The sequence below is a fragment of the Phocoena phocoena genome, chromosome 20 (genome assembly GCF_963924675.1).
Source record: "Phocoena phocoena chromosome 20, mPhoPho1.1, whole genome shotgun sequence".
In the NCBI taxonomy this organism is placed as follows: domain Eukaryota; kingdom Metazoa; phylum Chordata; class Mammalia; order Artiodactyla; family Phocoenidae; genus Phocoena; species Phocoena phocoena.
In genome coordinates, this window is record NC_089238.1 from 54,010,448 (window position 1) to 54,030,353 (window position 19,906).

A 19,906-nucleotide genomic window follows, 5' to 3' on the forward strand; every position below is an offset into this window, starting at 1 on the left:
AGTCACCAGAGAGCCTGGCAAGTTTGGGCAAAAGCAGTATGGTTGGAGCTATAGGAGTTGTGGCCAGAGAGATGTGTTGGAACCACTTGGGGATGCTCAGCCATGGCAAGATTAAATCTATTTCCAGTGGTGATTGGGGGTTTGGCAACATGGGACGGGTCCTTTACAACGTTCATCAACTTTGACCTAGTAATCCCATTTTTGCTAGTCCATTCTAAGGAATCCTGTTTAGAGAAAAACAAACAAGTAAGCAAAGAAAACGTTACATACAATGATATTTTATTTGCATTTTAATAACAGAATTGGAAGAACCTAAACGTATGGGCATAACATCAGGGGAATGGTTAAATACGGGCTGATGCATCCACATGATGTATTGTGCAGCTACCAAACGATGTTTACAAAATTTGCAACATGGGCGAGAAGAAAACTTGCTATTTATCATTAGGTTCAAAACACAAGATACAAAATTATTCAGACCAATTTCAACTTGAGCAAAAAGTATATTAAAACCAGGAAGGAAGCATTAATTTACTCACAACCCTGTATCAGACCAACAGAAATACTATTCTATATAGTATATATTTAGAATAGTATTTCTGTTGGTCTGATACAGGGTTGTGAGTAAATGAATTCTTTTTTTTTGTACTGATTGTAAATAGAATAGGTTCATTATAGAAACTTCAGAAAATATATTAAAATACTATTTGCCCCCAAATTCTCATCTCAGTGTCTGCTTCTGGGAAGCCCAGACTAAGAGTGTTGAGGTCCTGGTTGTGATTCTACTATCCAGGGGGCTCCTATATAAAAAGGAACAATGAGTCATGAAGAACCTGCAGGTGAGCTACAGGAGAGTAGACAACATGTCAGGGAACATGGTTCTAGAGAAGGAAGGGATATATTCCAGGGAAAATCCCCTGGGTGGAATCTGTAGGAGTTGGCAACCACTTGGGAGTGCGGTATGGCGGAAACGAAGTAAACCATCCATAGGAAATAAGCGTCTAGCCCTTCAACAGCTGAGAAAAGGGAAGCCGGAAACCTTATGGGTTTGGGCAAGAGTGGGTGGAAGGACAGGACTCAATTTGGTTTAAGACATGTTGTGTTTGAGGTACCCACAGGATAGTCACTATCATTAATTGTGAAACTTGCACTGGAAAAGCATTTGACGAACACCCAATACGTACGCACTGAATTGCAAAGCATTGTTTTTCCACATGGGGGTTTTCTAACAGGCACTTTCTTTGAAGGCCAATCACACATTTATGAGCTCATGCCAACCAGAAAGCTTGGGATCTGGGCTACGTGCTCACGCATACTGAATATATACTGAGATGAATACAGCTGTTGAGGCCGGACTACATATGTGTGTTAGAAAAATAAGCCCATCTGTAACACTCTGCAAGATGCCTCCAGGTGTTCAGAAGTAGCTCTTTAACATGAATATTTTATCAATGCCAGGGCAGATAAAGGAAAATTGTCTCCATTATATTCCCATCACCGTCTCACGTGGTTGAATGGACCTCTAACTAAAGAATGTAAATATGTTTAAAACATTTTCCACCTCTTTTGAAACCAGCAAGTTCTGATTTGTGTTGTTACTGCTTCTGCTAGATTCATGAAATATTTCGAAGGCAGTTCCGTCTTGGAAGTGTGATTTGGCAAATTTTCATCCAAAGCGTTTGCCTTTATTTATTTATTTTTCAGCTAGCAGTTCTAACATGGGGAAATTGATGTTTTAGAGTAAGTGGTAGAATATGTGTAGGCGGGGGGAGGGTGTTTTACTTGTGTTTTATTTTTAAGTCCAACTTTTCAAGTAAGGATAACAAATATCATGAAGGAAAGTTTATTTAAGAAAATGTGTTCTGCAGGGGTGGCCCCTCAGCTCTGACAGGGCAAGGTCAAAGACAAGGTCAGATCCCAGACTTTTGCTTAAAACCATTCAGGGGCTTCTCATGGTCCTCAGGATTCAGAACAGTCCCATGAGAATGGAAGAGGCCTGCCCTCTCCTCCCCTTCCAGCCTTTCCCAAAGCTTCTGGAGCCCTACCTTCTGCTTCAGCCCTTCTGGTCTTTGGCCATGTTCTGCCTCTGTGCCCTTTCACTTGCTGGTCCCTGGCCAGGAACTCTCTCTCCTCCTCGTATCCCTGGATGAACCCCGGTTGGCCTTCAGGTCTCAGCTCAGTTGTCATTTCTTCCAGAAAGCTATGGTCTTCTGCCGGGCAGTCCAAGGGGTGAATTTTCTAAAAAATTTCTGTAGACTCAGTGACTTCACAAAACACTGAAGGGCCAAAGAATCCAAACAGTGTGTGGTGATTGTCTTGTTACAGAGGCTGTTTTTGGCTTGAGGAGGAAATCAACATGGAATCATAGGCATTTTATTCATGTACTTATCAGACATAACTGTGGAGCAGATACCCTGAACCAGGCACTATGCTAAGCCCATTACCTGGATTATCCGAGTTCTACAACAACCCTATATTCATTTAATAATTTTTTTATCTAATAGTATTTTAAAAATACTTTTTGGACACCGGCTATGTTCCTGGCCTTGTACTGGGAACCAGGGTACACAGCGGCAAACCAGGAAGACGTGCTGCCTGGCCTCATGGAGCTGGTAGCCTGTGTGGAAGGCAGACATTGATAAACACTGAATGGATGTGTGATTAATCAGAAGCTGAATAAGAGCTCTGGATGTAACGGGCAGGCTTCAGGCAATCCCCCCCAGCAAAAGAGACTGAAGGAGTCTAGAAGGGGTGCTTGAGCTGGGAGTACACGGATGCATCCGGGGGGTCAGCCAGGCACAAGAAGGGAGGAATGATGAGGAACAACAGTAGGTGGAAAGCCCTGAAGCCAGCATTTGCGACCTGAGGATGCCGAGGAGGCTTGTGCTGCAGAAGCACAGCCAGGAGGACAATAAGGGCGCCCGAAGTCGGAGCGCCATTGGGAGTCAAGCCTGCTGGCCCTCGCTGGCCTTGGTAACATTGGCGGCTTCATCCTCTCACAAGGGGAAGCAAATAACGGCATTAATGAGAGGAAGGAGAATGTTTTAAAACATCTGTTTGGCTGCTGGACAGAGAACTTCTGGAGTCATCACTCAAATTGCAAACTCCTCTGGTAAAACTTCCTTTTCTCTGTTGATTACTTTGGCCAAAGCCATTTCTTTTCCACCCTAAACATACTTAACAGAAATGACCGTCACATTTATTTTTATTGGGAATTTATTACTTCTTTGGTGCTAATCATTCAGATGCTCTGCTATGGACTGTCAGTCACTGGTGAGGTTTCTTGTTTTGGGATCAGACATCCCCAAAGCCCCTGATAGTGACTCATTACTGGAGAAATCATTTCTGATGTCACTGGTGGTCACTTCTGGAAAACCATGGTGCCTGGGGACTCTCGGGAACAGCGGTCTGCACCCATTTCTCCCAGCTATGTGCCAGCAGGCCTTGAAAAGCAGGTGTGGCATAATTTACAATAGCAGATTGGCTTCGCCGCACCCTAGGAGTCCACCAGCCATCATCTCCCCACCCCACCTTAGCTTTAAAATTAGCTCCACAATACACATTTCCATACTAATGGACAATTTCCATATTGCCCCATTTTATTGTCAGCATAACTCTGTCCTGTAAACCTGCGACAGATGACTCAGGTCAACTGACGTTTGGCCTCCAGAATATTGGGAAAATAGATAGCTGGAAATGATGCAAACTTACTATATCGGCCCTCCGACTTCCTCAGTTTGCCACTGAAAGTTTGGTGTTTGTGGACTGTTTCTTCCTTTAAGTAGGCAAACTTCAGCCCCGGGAGGTAATAAAGCAAACTTTAAATCTCACCCCAGGTACAGCAACGCTGGCTGAATGGTGCATTTGATTGCATATGAAATGCGAACTGAGTAGCACAGAACCGTCCTCCCAGCACCTTTCAGCACATTGAGATCAGCTGCAAGAATGGGATAAATTGGAGATTGATTTCTGCTGCTCCATTCATTTGCAGAAATTTACAGACAATTAAACTGTCCCCCTGCAGTAAAGGTATAGCCGCTCCCTTTAGCCGGAGGCTGATTGACATTTGCTACGTATCCTCTGCGAAAGTTAAGAGTCGTGATTCTCCAGTTATACTTGAGTAAGGAGCTCTCTCCACGCACAGCCCTGGGGAGGTGAGTAGCATCCTGCTTGGATCAGGGGGCACTGGGGTCACAGAGGCCTGCGTTCCCATCTCTCACTTAAGAGCTAAGTGACTTCGGATAAGTCTCTTATATCTTTGAACCTCAGGAACACAGGCATGGTGGTTCTACCTGTGAGTTGTTGGATGTATTAAATGAGATGTCACAGTGTGCCTAGCACAGTGCCTGGCACATAATAGCTACTCACTAAATAGCAGTGTTTCCTTTGGCAGACTCAGTGAGTCCAGGGCCACGATGCCAAGTATATTTTAGGATTAGAAAGGTAAAAAAGGAATAGGCTGTGACCTTCAGACTTGAGTCCAGAACCCAGGCTTCAAACTCATCAAAGGAATAATTCTCATGATCTTTCAACCAGACATGGAATTCAAACTCAAAGCATCATACCTTTGCACGAAACCGGTAAAGGCTCCCCGCTGCCTGGGAAGCACATCAGACCTTCCCAACATGATCTACAAGACTGTCCACAGTCAGGCCAGGCTGAAAAGTCTCAGGTGGCACTGCCCTCCCTGCACTCCTTGCTTCAGCCAGAGGGATGCTGCCAGCATCTACGATGCTTTTCCCTGTTAAAATAACTTCTCTTAGCACATAATTTTGCCCAAAAGTTACAAAGTTGGAGAGAGAACAAAGGCAGTGGCTTGTGGCTTCTTTATAAAATTGTTGCTCTTTTTCTCTTGCATTTATTACCTAATGCAGAGACATGAGCTAGGGCGGGCACATATGAGTTCTCTGGCCACTTCCTGCCCCTTTGGGTGTTGGCTCATGAGGGCCCTCTACCAGGTAGCAAGACAGGTCCGAGCTGCTGTCTGGCCTTGGGTTCACTGTGAAGAGAGCAGGGCTATTCCTCTCAAATCTCACTACTTTCTTGGAGTGGCTCTTGGAAGACTTTTCAGCCCTCAGCTGGACGTGGAGGGAGGCAGCAGTGACGGCCAAAACATGGAGAGCGGTCCCAGCTGTAGAACACCAGTCCGGGCCCAAACCTTTCTGTTCCCCTTCACTTCTGGGACACCGGCCCAGTTCGTCTCTACCCTGGATAGCTCTTGCCTTGCCGGTGTCCTAGGTGGTTTCCCTGGGAACAAACCTTGCGACTCAGAGATCTTTGTGGAGAAGGGGAGGGGTGTCTGCATCCACAGAGAGATGAGGGCAGCAGGAGGCGGCAGTGGGAAGAGGTGAACGGAGGAGACACGGACTGCGATTACAGCAGGGCTGTTGGCCAGCCTGGGGCCAGTTGGGACTCTGGGTGCCCCCGAGCATGGTCGCACCTGGAGGCGGGGGCCGGCCTTACACACCCCTTACCACTAACTGTATCCCTTTCTGCTTCATGATCTTCAAATCAACTATGAAGTGGAGGCAGAGTCCATGAAAATACTGTGAAAGCATACTGTGATTCCCTTTTATGACATGTCTGGAGAAGGCAGATGTGTACAGACAGGAAGTAGACTGATGGTTGCCGGCGGCTGGAGCTTAGAACGGGAGTGAGCATATGGGCATGAGGTTTCTTTGGAGGCTGGTGGAAACGTTCTAAAATTAGTTTGTGATGATGATCACACAACTCTGTAAACTTCCTGATAATCGTTGCATTGCCCCCTTAAAATGGGTAAATGTAACGGTACTTAAACTGTACCTAGACAATACATTAAAAATACTGTGGGAAGGAAGGAGGATAGAGGGACTCCAACCAGGGAAAGTTGACCCCCAAGTCTCCTTTTCCCCAGATCGAAAGCTCAGATTTGCATTTCAGGAGGAATCTCAGTGCTCTGTGAAGACAGGGTTGGAAAAAAGAAACCCAACAGATAAACATTTCTTTACTTTAATCCTGAAAATCTGTTCGTCACACGGCAGCCAACATGAAATATGTGTGTGTAGATATATATGTAAATGTAAGTGGGTTCATGTCATTCTTCAGCTTAAAACCCACCCACAAAAAGAAACAAACAAAACACCTTCCCGTGACTCACATCTCACGCAGAGTAAAAGCCCAAGTGCTCTCTGCAGTCTATGTGGCTGGCCACGCAGGATCTGAATTCCCTTTACCAGCTCCCTGGACTGTCTCCCCTGCTCTTCCAGGCCAGGCCTCCCTGCAGCGCACACTTGCCAGGGTCTGTTCCTGCTGCTGCTGGTGCCTTGTCCTGCCACAGGGTGCCTTCCTTGCTTCATCCTCCAAGGCCGCCTTCCCAGTGGGCCCGTCCCGGCCTCCCCTCCTCTGTGCACAGTGAGCCCTCCCTGCATATCTGTTCTCCTGGACCGTGTTCACTGTCTGTCTCCTCCATCTAGAATGTGAGCTGCATGAGGGCACTACACTCTCCCAGATGCCGAGAATTACTCCTGGCAGGAAGGAAGGGATCCACAGATAGTTTCTGAAGAAATGAATGAATGAAAATAAATCCACTCTTTCTCTCCTTGTCACGTTCTTCATCCTTTCTGCTTCCTCCTTCCCTTGGCCCCCATCCTCCCCTCCCACCCCAACCCCTCCCCTGTCCCTCACAGTTGCAGGGGCCTCCTCATTATTTCCAAGGTGCTCTTTGGGACTGTGTGATGTAGCATGAAACTTGCTTTTAATGCACTGCCAATTTCTCCTGAGATTGAGAATCAGGGAGGAAAGCAAATGAGACTGTAAACCCCAACACCCTTCGACAGAAAGACACAGGCCCCAGTCAGCCCGTGGGAGACGAGAGATATTTATGTAAGGGTGACAATTCCCTGTAGTAAAACGCTGCATGAGTGAGTCTGCCAGAGGACAGAGTTCTGCCCTTTGACTGAAGCAAGATTGGATGAGGCTCCCGCAAGCCTCCGGCTTTTCCAGGCTCAAAGACGTGGATGGATCATTGGTCACCGACTGAAGGCGCATGGCTAGTCGTGCACTTGCCTCTGCGTGCCCCGTGTCTGCGTGTGTTCTTGTGGCTGAGGGAACTGTGTTGGTTTGCAGGGGAAGGTGTGTTATGTGTGTCCTTGGGTCTAGGCATGTGATGTGTGTCTGTTGCATGTGCATCTGTTAATGAGCGTGTGTGTGTCAGTGTATGTGTGTGACCCTATCAGATGGATTCTGAGTGTGTACACGTGCACGAGTGCATGAGTGCTTGTGTTTGGTGAGAGAGAACTTTGATGTAAGTGTGCATGTGTCTAGTAGTCTAGAAATCTGGAGGTGGCTGCCTGTCTGCAAGTGTCTGTTTAAGATCTGGCGCCAGGCCACCCACAGCTGAATTACTCACTCCTAAAAGGCACCGAGTGGCTTGTCTTCATTTCCTCAAATCCGCTGTCCTGGTATGAATAAGACCATCCTTCGCTTTTGTGCAGTTCTTTGGAGGGTGCAGACCACCTTCAAGTGCCATTTCTCATTTCATTCCGATAACCAAGAGCACAGGAGAGTTATCGTCATTTACAAACGGGAAATTCCCCTTAAAGCCCTCCCTGTCCTCTCTGGGGCTGGTCGTGCCGTTGATCCGCTCCCTTCCCACCGCCTTCAGCCATCCGTCTCCCTCTGGGGTCACCTCCGTTCTGTGTCTTCATTCACCCAACTCTATGGCTGCCTGCCTCTGACCCCTGCCTTGCAGCCCAGCACCCTTCCTGGTCTCCCCTTGAGCTGACAAACTTCCAACTTCTTCCAGCTTCTTTCCTTCCTCACCAAAGCCCTCACTTCTCATTGGTTCCTCTGACCCTGGACCCTAACACAGTCTTAAAGTTGTCTTCCTAAAGTCCTCAGTTACCTGTTCATCGTCAGCCCGACAGCCTCCTCATAGTGTTCAGCCTGTTGGAGGGGACGCCTGAGTTGTGTGATATGGCCGTGCACTCTCTCCGTTTTGAAATCCTCATCTCTTTGTCCTTTTGGTTTTCCTCCTTTTGCCACCTAACCTTTCTTTGGCCTTTGCTGGCCTTTTAGAAACTCATCGGATGATTGAGTTCCTCCCTTTTCCCTCCACATAACCTGGATGGTGTCAGCTCCTCCTTCACGTCTAGCTGCTCTTGTACGTGAGTGACACTTCTTGTCCCCATTCATCTCTCCCTCCCAAATGCAGCTACTTATACACCCTCTAGAAAACTATGTTGGCTGCCCTCAAAGTCACAACATCCATCATCTGTGCCCAGAACTGCCTTTTTCCTATTTACCCACTATCTTGTGTCAGCTGAAAAAAAAGATGCACAACTTAAAAGTTGAAAGTTATGTTTTATATGGTGAACATTCTTAGGACTTCAAGCCCAGAGACAGCATCTCAGATATAGGAGAAAACTGTTCAGAAGAGGAAGTGGGGGAAGCCAGGATATAGAGGAGGTTTTTCAACAACACCAGGTAGTTGGAACAAAAGGTTACTGTTAATAAAAGAAAACTAGATATCTCAAGTTAAGGAATTTATCGCTTTTCTGTGTATGGGAAGATGCAAGAGTCTGGGTTCATTGAAATCATTCCTTTGATATGCACCTCAGCTATCTGGGGCCAGCATCCTGTGTTTTCTCATCCTGAGTTTCCTTGGGCTGCACCGTCCAGGCAGCTATAACGTGCTGGCTAGATCCTTTATTTACTGATATAGCAGGCAGTGTTTTACTTCTCACTTGGTAATGGCAACACCAGAAGACAGGCAGTCCTAACACAGCCTCTCTTAGCCTGATGCTCTGTTCTTTCCCGCACCTCTGTCTCTTCTTCTGTAAACATCTCTTGAATTAGTCACATACTTTTAAACCTCACTGCTTCCATCTTGTCTTTCTTTGAGGTCACGGCCACATCCTGTTGCATTCAAAGGCTTCACATTATAGATTGACAGATACAAACAAACACACACATGCCTAGATGTGCATATGGTATTTGTCAATCAAATTAGATGCTATGGCTCCTCCATGGCCCCAGTCACAGAAAAGCACTTGGCTTCAGAGCACACAGACAGACTTATTAACACAGACCTGACCAAAGGTAGACATCTGTCCACAAACACATAGTTAATAGAGACACACATAAATCACAAAGACAGAAGTGGAGCCGCAGACATAGAATCATGGTCATGGACCAATTTTTTGTTGAGGTCCCTGCCATTGTAACACAAAAAAAGTTGAGTTGGAAGAAAAAGGATGCCCCAGTCCTGCCCACCATGGTGGGCTCAGAGAGTCTTGTGCACACGGAGGCCTCTCTACAATTGGTCACTCTACCTCCACCCCCTCCTTTCCAGATGCTGTTTCCTATCCTGAGACTCAGAGCCTCCTGCTTCTCTTCGAAGGTACTTTAGAGCCAGGGAGTTTACACAGGTGTCCTTATTACCAAGCTGCTGGGCTATGAGGGGGAAGGAAATGGATTGGCAGTGTGGGGCTTCAGTAGTTGGTAAGCTGGGAGGACGCCAGAGGGAGAAATGGGGACTCAGGAACCTTACCTCTCTGGTCACCTGTCACCCATTCATAGGCTTGCAAACACAAATAAGTTCTGTACTGCAAACAATGGAATGTTTGTTACTGACAGTGAGTATGCTTTTCATTACTTTACATACATTTTCACACATACCGTCATAATGAATGGAAACCTACTTTTGCTCTTATTATAGAATAGAATCACCAGTCCCTTACATTTGCATAGGACTTTAAATGTTTTCAAAGTGCTTTCCTAGACTTTCCTTCATACAAGCTTCAAGATTTTTTTTATTGTAAATAAGATTCGTATATTGCACGTATTTTGCATGTTTTCTGTTCTTTTCATATTCCCTAATAAGCCTCTTTACAGATGTTATACATCAGTGTTTTATGGGTGTAATCCACTCTGTTTTTCATTGTCTTCTCACTGTCCCATTCTCTCTTTCTTTCTCTGCTGTTTTCTACATGGTTGGGGTTGGGTTATTTATTTATTTATTTGGTTGGTGTGTTGGTTGGTTGTTTTTTTTTTAATTTAATTTATTTATTTATTTTTGGCTATGTTACGTCTCCGTTGCTGTGCGGACTTTCTCTAGTTGAGGCGAGCGGGGGCTACTCTTCGTTGCGGTCCACGGGCTTCTCATTGTGGTGGCTTCTCTTGTTGTGGAGCACGGGCTCTAGGCACACGGGCTTCAGTAGTTGTGGCGCACAGGCTTAGTTGCTCTGTGGCATGTGGGATCTTCCCGGACCAGGGCTCGAACCCATGTCTCTTGCATTGGCAGGCAGGTTCTTAACCACTGTGCCACCAGGGAAGTCCCCAAGCAGTCTTTTATTTGGACTTATTCATTGAGGTTTTGAATATTATTCTTCTATGTTCAGTATAGTTTATATAAAGTAGAGGGCAGCCAATATGGTATTCCGTATTTTCCTACACATATCATCTTACATATTCTCTCAGCTAATTAGGTGAATTGCAGCAATTTATATAACCTCTAAGAGCTTAACATTTCTCATTGGTTAAGGACGGCTAGGATGTACTTGAGAAGTTTATCGCAAATATTAGCAAAGACACATGTAAAGTGCATAGCACATGGCCCAACACATGTTTAATAAATTGTTGTTATTATAATAGTTTGTGGTTGTGATTGTGGAAGCAGTCAAATGATGATCATAGTGGTTAGAACGTGGTCTTTACAACTGCCTTATTGGTGACCGCCTAAGAGTGTCTCCTGCTGATGGACCCAAATTTAACCTTCTCCTGCAATTGAACATTCAGGTGGTTTGCCATTTTTGCTCTTTATAAATAGTGTCTCACTAAACATCTTCCTGCTTTCAGTTTTTTCCTCTTTTGAATTTAGCATTTGGATGTATTCCTAGGAGTGAGATTACAGAGTGAAGGGGTATGTACACTTGTAAGGTTCTTGAGAAATAAATACTGCCTGATTACTTTCCACAAGAATAACATCAGTTTACAATCTGACCAAAATCAAGAGAAAGACTATATACATTTTCATAGCCTTCTCTGGTCTTGTTTCCTACTTGACTTTTCTTATATAGAGTTTCCTTTAAAATTATTATATATTGGGACTTCCCTGGTGGTCCAGTCGTTAAGACTCTGCGCTCCCAGTGCAGGGGATCTGGGTTCGATCCCAGGTCAGGGAACTAAATCCCGCATGCTGCAGCTAAAGATGCCTCATGCCACAACTAAAGATCCCATGTGCCACAACTAAGACCTGCTGCAGCCAAATAAATAGATATTTTTTAAAATAATAAAAATAAAACTATCATATACGTATAAAGCCATATCACTATCATATAACATATATACATGTACATGCATACACTTTTATGGAGCATGGGTCAGTGATGGTGTTTAAATATAACCTGCCACATGATTTTCATAGGAACTTATTGTCCAGAGTTTGAGATGCTTGCTTTTGGTGGTACCTCAGGTAATCTTAGTGTATGGTATTGAATATGATTGGTTTATATATTGAAAGTGATATCCCATTTTTAATTCTCTTTAAGTCCTCTGATTGGGTCAAGGAGAAAGTCTCAGTTCAGTGCTAACAGCCCTTTAACACCCCTCTGGCCTTTTCTTATCTCCCTTTCAAAAAGAGGAAACTTTCCACCCACCTAAGTCCAGCTCAAATTTAATCACATCATTGATCTCATTGTTTATTTTTATGTTTTCGTACTTTTTATGAGAAACCATACTGGTACTATATTTAAAATAATGACACAAAGTTTCCCTTTTTGCATCCATTTATTCAATTAAAAAGGTGAATTACAGATGAGACAGAAATTCTCACGGTGTTGTTCCAATGATTGCAGTTTGGGACATACTGCGTGGGGAGTGAGTTCCAGTAGTGGACCCACTAATAATAGCAAACAGACTTTGACAGAACATTGACTAAGAGTCTCCATAATGCCTGACATTATGGAACATTATGTTTGGAATGCTGTGATTACCCCTCATCCCTATTCATTTGTGATTGTGAGGACCTTGCATTTGGCCGTGAGGAGAGTCACACTTGTACCCAGCGAGTTCTGTGGGTTAGTGACCAGCCAAGTAATCTCCTCACTTGACAGATTAAGAGTGGGAATACACAAGCATGGAAGGATGTATAAATCAAGACTGACACTGTGAATAGAATGATTCAGAAGATGGGATTAAACAGCTTAATGATAGTCATTGTGAATCACAATGTCAGCTTTAGTATAATTCTAATGATGTACTTGCTAACGCTAATGAGGTTTGATAGAATAAAATTAACAATGTCCAAACAGCTGTATGCTTTCACAACAAAGGAGCCATATCTCAGAGCAGACTGATACATCTTCTCCGTGGGGGATTTTAGTCAATTGATTTGTTTTTTCTCTTTTAGGATATATTTAAATTTGAAAGAACTTCTCCTGTCCCAAGACAAAAGAGGTCCATTGTGGTATCTCCCATTTTAATTCCAGAGAATCAGAGACAACCTTTCCCAAGAGATGTTGGCAAGGTAAGTCAGACAAAAGAAAACCGCTAAAGCATGCTTTTATTGTGAGATGAGCATACAGGAGACAAGCTGACTCCGACTGGCTTGGCGACCAGCAGGAATTGGCCTCAGGTCCTCTGTGGTAAGAGGCCAAACTTTTTTGCCAAGAAAAGAATGTCAAAGGTCATGAAAAAGGGAATTTACAAAAAACAAAAACAAAAAAACACAACAACACCTTTGTCATGATTTTGAGATCTACATGGTAGATAATGATGTAAGAGTTGTGACATGAGGATGTCTCTGGTTAAGAAATAGACTCACCGCTTTTGTAGATGATGCCCAGGCCATCAGCCAGTTAAGTCCCCTTAGTATACCAGGATGATGTATGTGTCCTTTTATTTACATCCTAGTTTTCAAATGTGTAGGTCCAGGAGCACCACTGGGTCAGCTCTCTAAAAGCAAAAGTAGATCAAAGGAACTAAACCATACTAACCAGATCCAGAAAGCACTGTCACGTGAATCAGAGAAACAACTTTTCCAGGAAGAAATAGTCACTGTTAAATAGGCAGAAATACTGATGTTGCCTGGTCAGCACATCCTCTCCCCATAGGAAAGCCAACATGGAGAATTGAATTTTCACCAGTTCATATTTTTCAATGATCTCGGAATTTGAGCAATGGTGGTTAGTTGAGTGGATGATCTGAATGGCTGGTGCTATTGGATTGTTTATCTATTCGTTGAATCAATGAGGAGCACCTGTTATATGCCAGACTGCAAGACTGAGATCGGTTTAGTGGAGGTGTGAACAAGCATCCAAGCCCCTACGGTTATAGAGCTTGTGTTCTAGTGGGGAGATAGATTTTTTTCAATGAGTAAATACATGAGAAAACTCCAGAGGATAACAAATGCTGTGAGTAACAGACACGGGGTGATGTGAAGAAGAGTAAATGGCAGGACCAGGGTGAAGAGGGAGGAGGGAATCTCGGCACAAATGACCGGGAGCAGCTGGGTCGTGTCCCTGACGTTTGAGTGGGGGCGGGAAGAATGAGAAAGGGATAGCCAAGGGGAGGTCGGGAAAACCATATTCTTGGCAGAGGCAACTACGTGTGCAAAAGCCTGGAGGTGCGAAAGAATGAGGTGGATTTGACTAGCAAAATGCCTGGTTGGCTGCAATGTAGTGAACAAGGAAAAGAGCGATAAGAGTTGAAGTCAGAGAAGTTGGCCTGTCATGTGGGTCTTGGAGACCATAGTGATGAATAGGATTTTCATCGTGCATGCAGCCAGAAACCACTGGAAAGTCTCCCAGGTGTGTGTGTGTGTCTGGACCTTTTGAAAGGTCCCTCTGGCTGCCTTGTAGGGAACGATCTGTGGGAGCAGAGTGGTAGGGAGGAATGGACACACAGAAACAGCCAAGAAGGAAGGTTTTATAGTGACCCGGGCAAGAGGTTAGTGTGAAATCTATTTCTATTGGAAATTAGAAGTATTCATAATCTGATATCCTGATAATAACCATATTTATGATTTTAAACTATCAGTGTACCAAAGATGCAAAATCTTGCCAGGTTTCCAGGATATGATGCAAAGGGAAGCAGAGCTCTTCTGAGAGGACAGTGGTACAGCTGACGTGCCCTGACCCTTTGGACAGCCCTAGCCTCTGTCATCGCCTTTGTGTAGGTTTCCCTGAAGCCAAGGATAGCACTCGCCAAGGGGCCAGAGTCCTCAAGTCTGCAAGACTCTGCCCCCAGACAGTTTGAGACACAAGTTGCACCCTTGTTCTGCAGGTCTCCTTCGTGTACGCTTGGTGTTTTCAGCCCTCACTGTGCGTCAGAATCACCGGGGGCAGTTAAAATACAGATGCCAGTCTCCACCCTCAGAAATTGACTCAGTTGGTCAGGGGGTGAAGACCAAGCACCAGCATTTTTTAAGAGATCCCAGGTGATTCTGATGCCCACTCAGGTTTAAGGAGGTCTGAGCTAAAATACTTTATCCTCCCCTGCCTACCACTAAACCATAGTACTTTCAGTATTAGAATTTCAGTTCTATTAATTAGTTTACAACAAGGGTGAATTATCACATCTCACTTGCCTGGAAATTTGGTTGTCCTGGTGTAATTATTATGAGCACCACCTTTCCCCTTAAACTTGTCCAGCTTTGGACAGTAAGTTATGTAGTCATCCTAAAGCTTCCTCAGCCCCATACATTTGTCCCCCCTCAGTATATTTAGAGAGTTTTCACAAGGCTCTTTCCTTGAGATACATAATGGATCAATAAGTATGCAGCTAACTAAGGACATTCTTCTGCATGGTTTCTTACTTGTTACAGCCTCAGAACACAATTTGTTTTTCAAGCTGAAGACTTCTCTCTCCTTAGCCCCTATGTACTGCCCACCTGGGTTCAACCCTGGGTTTCAGCCTGGGTTCTCTACAAACAACAGCTTTTCTAAGTGCAGTAGTGTACTAACATCATAATGGTGTGAAAGCCTCCCAAACCTCCCGGTGGCTTTTACAGAATAACAGCACTGCCTTGCAAGAATTATGTGTTTGTCCATGCTTCTTAGGCCTTTGAAGGAACATATTTCCCTCTTTGTCTCTGCTTGTTTTTATTCATTCCCCTTATTCGTCTCTTTATATCTTATATCATATCCTAATCAACTCTGCCTGTAGCTGACAAGCAAGGCTCTGTCGAGCTGGGAGAAGATATAGGAGTCTTCACTGAGTGCTGGGGAGGCTGGGAGAAGGGAAAAGAGACCCAGGAGGCAGGGCTTTGGTCTCCACACGTCACCACTCCCATCCACCCAAACTCTACGAGTCAGGCAGCTCTAATCTTATAAATATTACATATCAGATTTCAGTGTAGAATGTCATTTGAAGAAGAGATTCTGTGGGCATAAAGACAGTTGTCTTACTTTGGGTTCCCTGAGACAAGAATTCAAATGTAGGTAATTTCTATACCAGTAATACTGGTAAGGGAGTGAAGGAGTGACGCAGGAAAGGGGAAGCAGCCAGTTGAGAGGCCTGTTTACCACTGTGGGTGACTGGATTGTAATCCCACGGAGAAAGGCTAGAAAATGGTGTAAGACACACTCTCAGGGTTATCCTGTCCACGGAGGAGGGAGCTGGGGTATTTATATACCAGCCCTGTCCGTCTGGTTGAGGGCTGCTCCCAGAAGTCTAAACTCCCCAGCACATCCATCATGCCCTGTGTTCTGTGCACAGGCACAATGGCCTTCTGAGGCTTGCAGGAGAGCCTTTAGGCATCATGGCAGCTGGTGTGCACTGAAAAGGTGAGGTGCAAGGGACTGGGACTGGGCACTGATGAATTCTGCTCTATCACTAAACTTGATATAAACGCTGTTGCTTTGCAGGCCAGATTTTTTCTCTTTGTCTCATCTCCTGCTCCCAACTCGTTTCCTCAACTAACTTTCTTATGCCTCGTGCCTTTGAAGCCACTGCACTTGCCTCTCTCCAATAATAAGTACTTGTTTCATCCCAGGAGGGAAAAACCTCTGAAATTTAACCCAATTCATATCAATGAGTATATATGCAGCCTCTGCTATTTATAAGGCACTGTGCAAGGGGCTGCTGATTTAATGGCAAAGGAAACAGAGGCCTTGATCTCACAGGATTAGAGAAGAGTAGAAAAAATCATCACAAATTCTTTATTTGTCACAGTAAAGTGTAAGCACTTTTCATCTATTATGTTGAATTTTCATAATAACAACCCCCCGAGGACCATCTTCCAAGGTGCCGAATGAGGGTAATGAGACTCAGAGGGACGGTGTAACCTGTCCGAAATCACACACTTAACTGCAGAGGCACGCTTTGTGCCACCTCTCTGAGATTTCGCAGTCTGCACTCTTAACCAGTAGGCTCAGGGCTACTGAGTGCAACCTGAGAATTCTCTTACATGGAGTGAAATGTCCTTGCTGAAAATTACTTTTTTAAAATATCATTAAAACTAAGTTTAATTCCTTGAAATGTGCCAAGAAATAAGATGGTTAGAGGGGTGGATCAATGGATAGATATATGACAAAGCAAGTAGAGCAGAATGTTAATGGTGGAATCTAGGTGATGAGCACAGTTGATCACCGTGAGCTTCTTTCAGCTTTCCTACGTGTTTGGAAATTTCATAATACAATGTTGGGAAAAATTAAATTTAAGTATAAAATTATTATAAAAGGCAGAAGAGCTGGCACGTTGGCAGGAAAGTACTTTGGTCTTACAATTCAGGATGCTGAATGGAGACCAAGTATTTGTCTCTTTATTTTCTTTTTTGTCATATTTTATCACAATCTGAATTTCTTTAAAGAATGAAGACCCGTATACTAAAGGGTAACGATATCAAAAGCAAGGTGCTGCAGCGAATTCGCCCCCGTGGGAGGTTTTTCACAGTTGAAGGCCATGCCACGTAGAGTTGCATATTCACTAAAAAGCTATGCAGGCGGCTCTAGGTATTAGGCGAAGTTTTGATATACGCATATTTTATCTATCTGCAAAATAATTAATTAGTTGGTAAGTAGCTAAATTATTAGAATTTGGGGGCTGGTTTTCCATCATATCTCTCAGTGTTTCTGAAAAAAGGATAAAACACCCAGCTGTGAACACATTTCCTCAAACCTGTGATTTCCTTCCCATTTTTGAATTCTAGACAGCAGGGAGGATCTGGGAGTATGTGCCCTGGAGAGAAATGTGTAGTTCCCAACATAACCTTTTTTTTTTTTTCTTCCTCCCCCTTCAGTGTATGACTATTTCAAAATTTGGGCCATAAATAATTTCTCAGTTTTACCAATTTTCACTGATAAATATTTGATTGCGTCTATAGAGATTTTTGAGGTGATTGAGAGCAGGGGACTTGAAATCTGTGAGGCAGCAAGGAGGTCTTTTGGAGATGTACTTTATTCTGTTTTATATTAAGTTTGAAAGACAAGTCATTTATGAAGTGCTTGTTAAGAGATTCTATTTTCATCACAAACCCTTTTCATCAAAACCAATGAAAGTACATTTTACTGAAATTCCTTTTTTTATATCCCCTATAAATTGGTAGAATGAGCCTTTAGAAGGACATATTTAACCCAGGATGGAAGAAATACATAATGGGACCATGTACTCTTTGTAAAGGGAATCAACAGAGATCATTAGACCAAATCATGAAAACCACTCAACCAGGACTCTGCTTTGATTGTGTCATGAATGTAAGTCACACCTGAGGACAATTTATGGCAGGTCCTAAATATTTCTCAGGGTTCTGGATGTATACCATGGTTAGAGGTCTCCCCACATCCAAGAACTCTGTATCTCCCCTTTATGCGCACCTATGCAAACAGGTGCTAAGGAGTCTTATGGCCTTGGGATTAAATTTGCTTTACTCCATTTAACAGTCCTTTGCAACACTTTGCGAACCCATGGGTGCCAAGCTGCATCCCCAGAAGCTGGACCAGAAAGCTGATACTAAACGCATCCCCATCGAGCACTACTCCATCTCACCTTTCTACTGAAATGTAGACTTAGGGTACCTTGCTCCATTCTATTGCCTGATTTATTTCATATAATCATCATCAGCCTTTTAAAATCCATTTTTTCACACCTTTTATTCAAGTCTAACTACATGCCTCTTCTCAAAAATTTATATCTGTTTCATTTCCCCATTTTCAAACAAGTAGCAGTTTTATTCAGTGACTAAAAGTTACCATTGGTTATTGTATAGGAGAGAAATTTGAATATAGGTGATCTAAGATGTCCAGAAGCTTAGTGCTCAAAATTTTCTTGGTGAGATGACCAGCAGAATTTATTTCTACATTCAGCAACCCTAGTTGTACGTATGCATTTCATATTTCCATGACTTTGAACTCTTACCTCTTTCTGGGACATGCCCTCTTCATCCCCACTCCATAGGGCCACCCCATTTACATTCTAAGGTTGTACATCCGGTGGCACATTTGCATCACTGAAGAAAGTTCCACGTCTACTCTGTCCAGCATGGCAGCCTCTAACCACGTGTGGCTGTTGAGCTCTTGAAATGTAGCGAGTGTGATTGAGGAACTGGATTTTTGCACTTTATTAAATTTTAACTAATTTTAATTTAAACTTAAAAACTACTGCTTGATCCAGTTACTGGAACAACTTGCATGTGAATCTGACTTTTCAACTGTAAATTTTTTTTAATTGAAGTATAGTTGATTTACAATATAGTTAGTTTCAGGGGAACAGCCAAGTGATTCAGTTATACATCTATATATATTTTTCAGATTATTTTCTGTTATGGGTTATTACAAGATATTGAATCTATCTTGTAAATTTTAATCTAAATACAGATTAAATACTTTTGTTGAAAATATCATGTCCAAATTGAGATGTAAGTTAGGATTTTAATGGAATGTATCATTAATAATCCTCATGTAGATGTCATGTTGCAATAAAAGTATTTTGGATATATTGCTATGATTAAAATTCATCTCATGTTTTTTTGTTTTTTACTTTTTTTAATGTAGCTACCAGAAAATTTTAACTCAGTTATGTGGCTCGTGTTATATTTCTATTGGGCAATGCTGGGCTAAAGCCTATATTTAAAAAAATTTTTATTTTATATTGGAGCATAGTTGATTAACAATGTTATGTTAGTTTCAGGTGTATAGCAAAGTGATTCAGTTATACATATACATGTATCTATTCTTTTTCAAATCTTTTCCCATTTAGGTTATTACAAAATATTGAGCAGCGTTCCCTGTGCTATACAGTAGGTTCTTGTTGGTTTAAGGTTCTGTTTTAAATATAGCAGTCGGTCTCCTCCATGGAATTTTTGTTTGAGCTCCTTTACATATTTGTTTATACCTCTTTGATGACAGAACACATTTTGAGCAGCAATATAGTTTCTTTTGTATGTTTCTTCCCATTAACTGTAATTTCCCAGGGTAGTGAGTGATCCGGTACAGTGCCTAACACATAATAGGGACTCAGATATTCTTTGACTTGAATTCTAACCAGGTGTATGGCTGGTTGGCTAAGGTATTCACTGGTTACTAATTTAAGTGACCATAGCTGGTTTGTTGTTAGAAAGGAATTAACAGACCATTATATGATCAGTCTGGATGTTTCCAGCAAATTTTAATTTTCCACAGTGGCAGTGAGGCTACCAGATAAACTGCTTGGCAGTCAACCATTATGTCAGGTCATAGAAGCATCCTTAGCAGATCGTGATAGATTTGATGCTGATGGATTGTGTGTGTGTGTGTGTGTGTGTGTGTGTAAAGGGGGAGGGAGGGGGGAGGGAGAGAGAGATGGGGTGGTTAAAAGGGAGGAGGGGAGAGAGAGAAAAAGTAAAAAGAGGCAGAAAGAGAGAGTGAGAAAAGACAGTGACTCTATTTCTGCATTTGCTCATACATGCAATGACATTTTTAATCTACTCAAATAAAAAACTCAAAACTTCTAT

At 43.2% G+C, this 19,906-nt stretch overlaps 1 protein-coding gene across 1 annotated transcript in view; it reads left to right on the forward strand.

Moving 5' to 3' along the window:
- CDH13 (cadherin 13) overlaps positions 1 to 19,906 on the forward strand; it is a 793,967-nt gene that overhangs the window by 225,860 nt on the left and 548,201 nt on the right. The window contains exon 3 of the mRNA XM_065898620.1: positions 12,389 to 12,505. Coding sequence (XP_065754692.1) covers positions 12,389 to 12,505 — 117 coding nt within the window. The remainder of the gene's footprint in view (positions 1 to 12,388; positions 12,506 to 19,906) is intronic.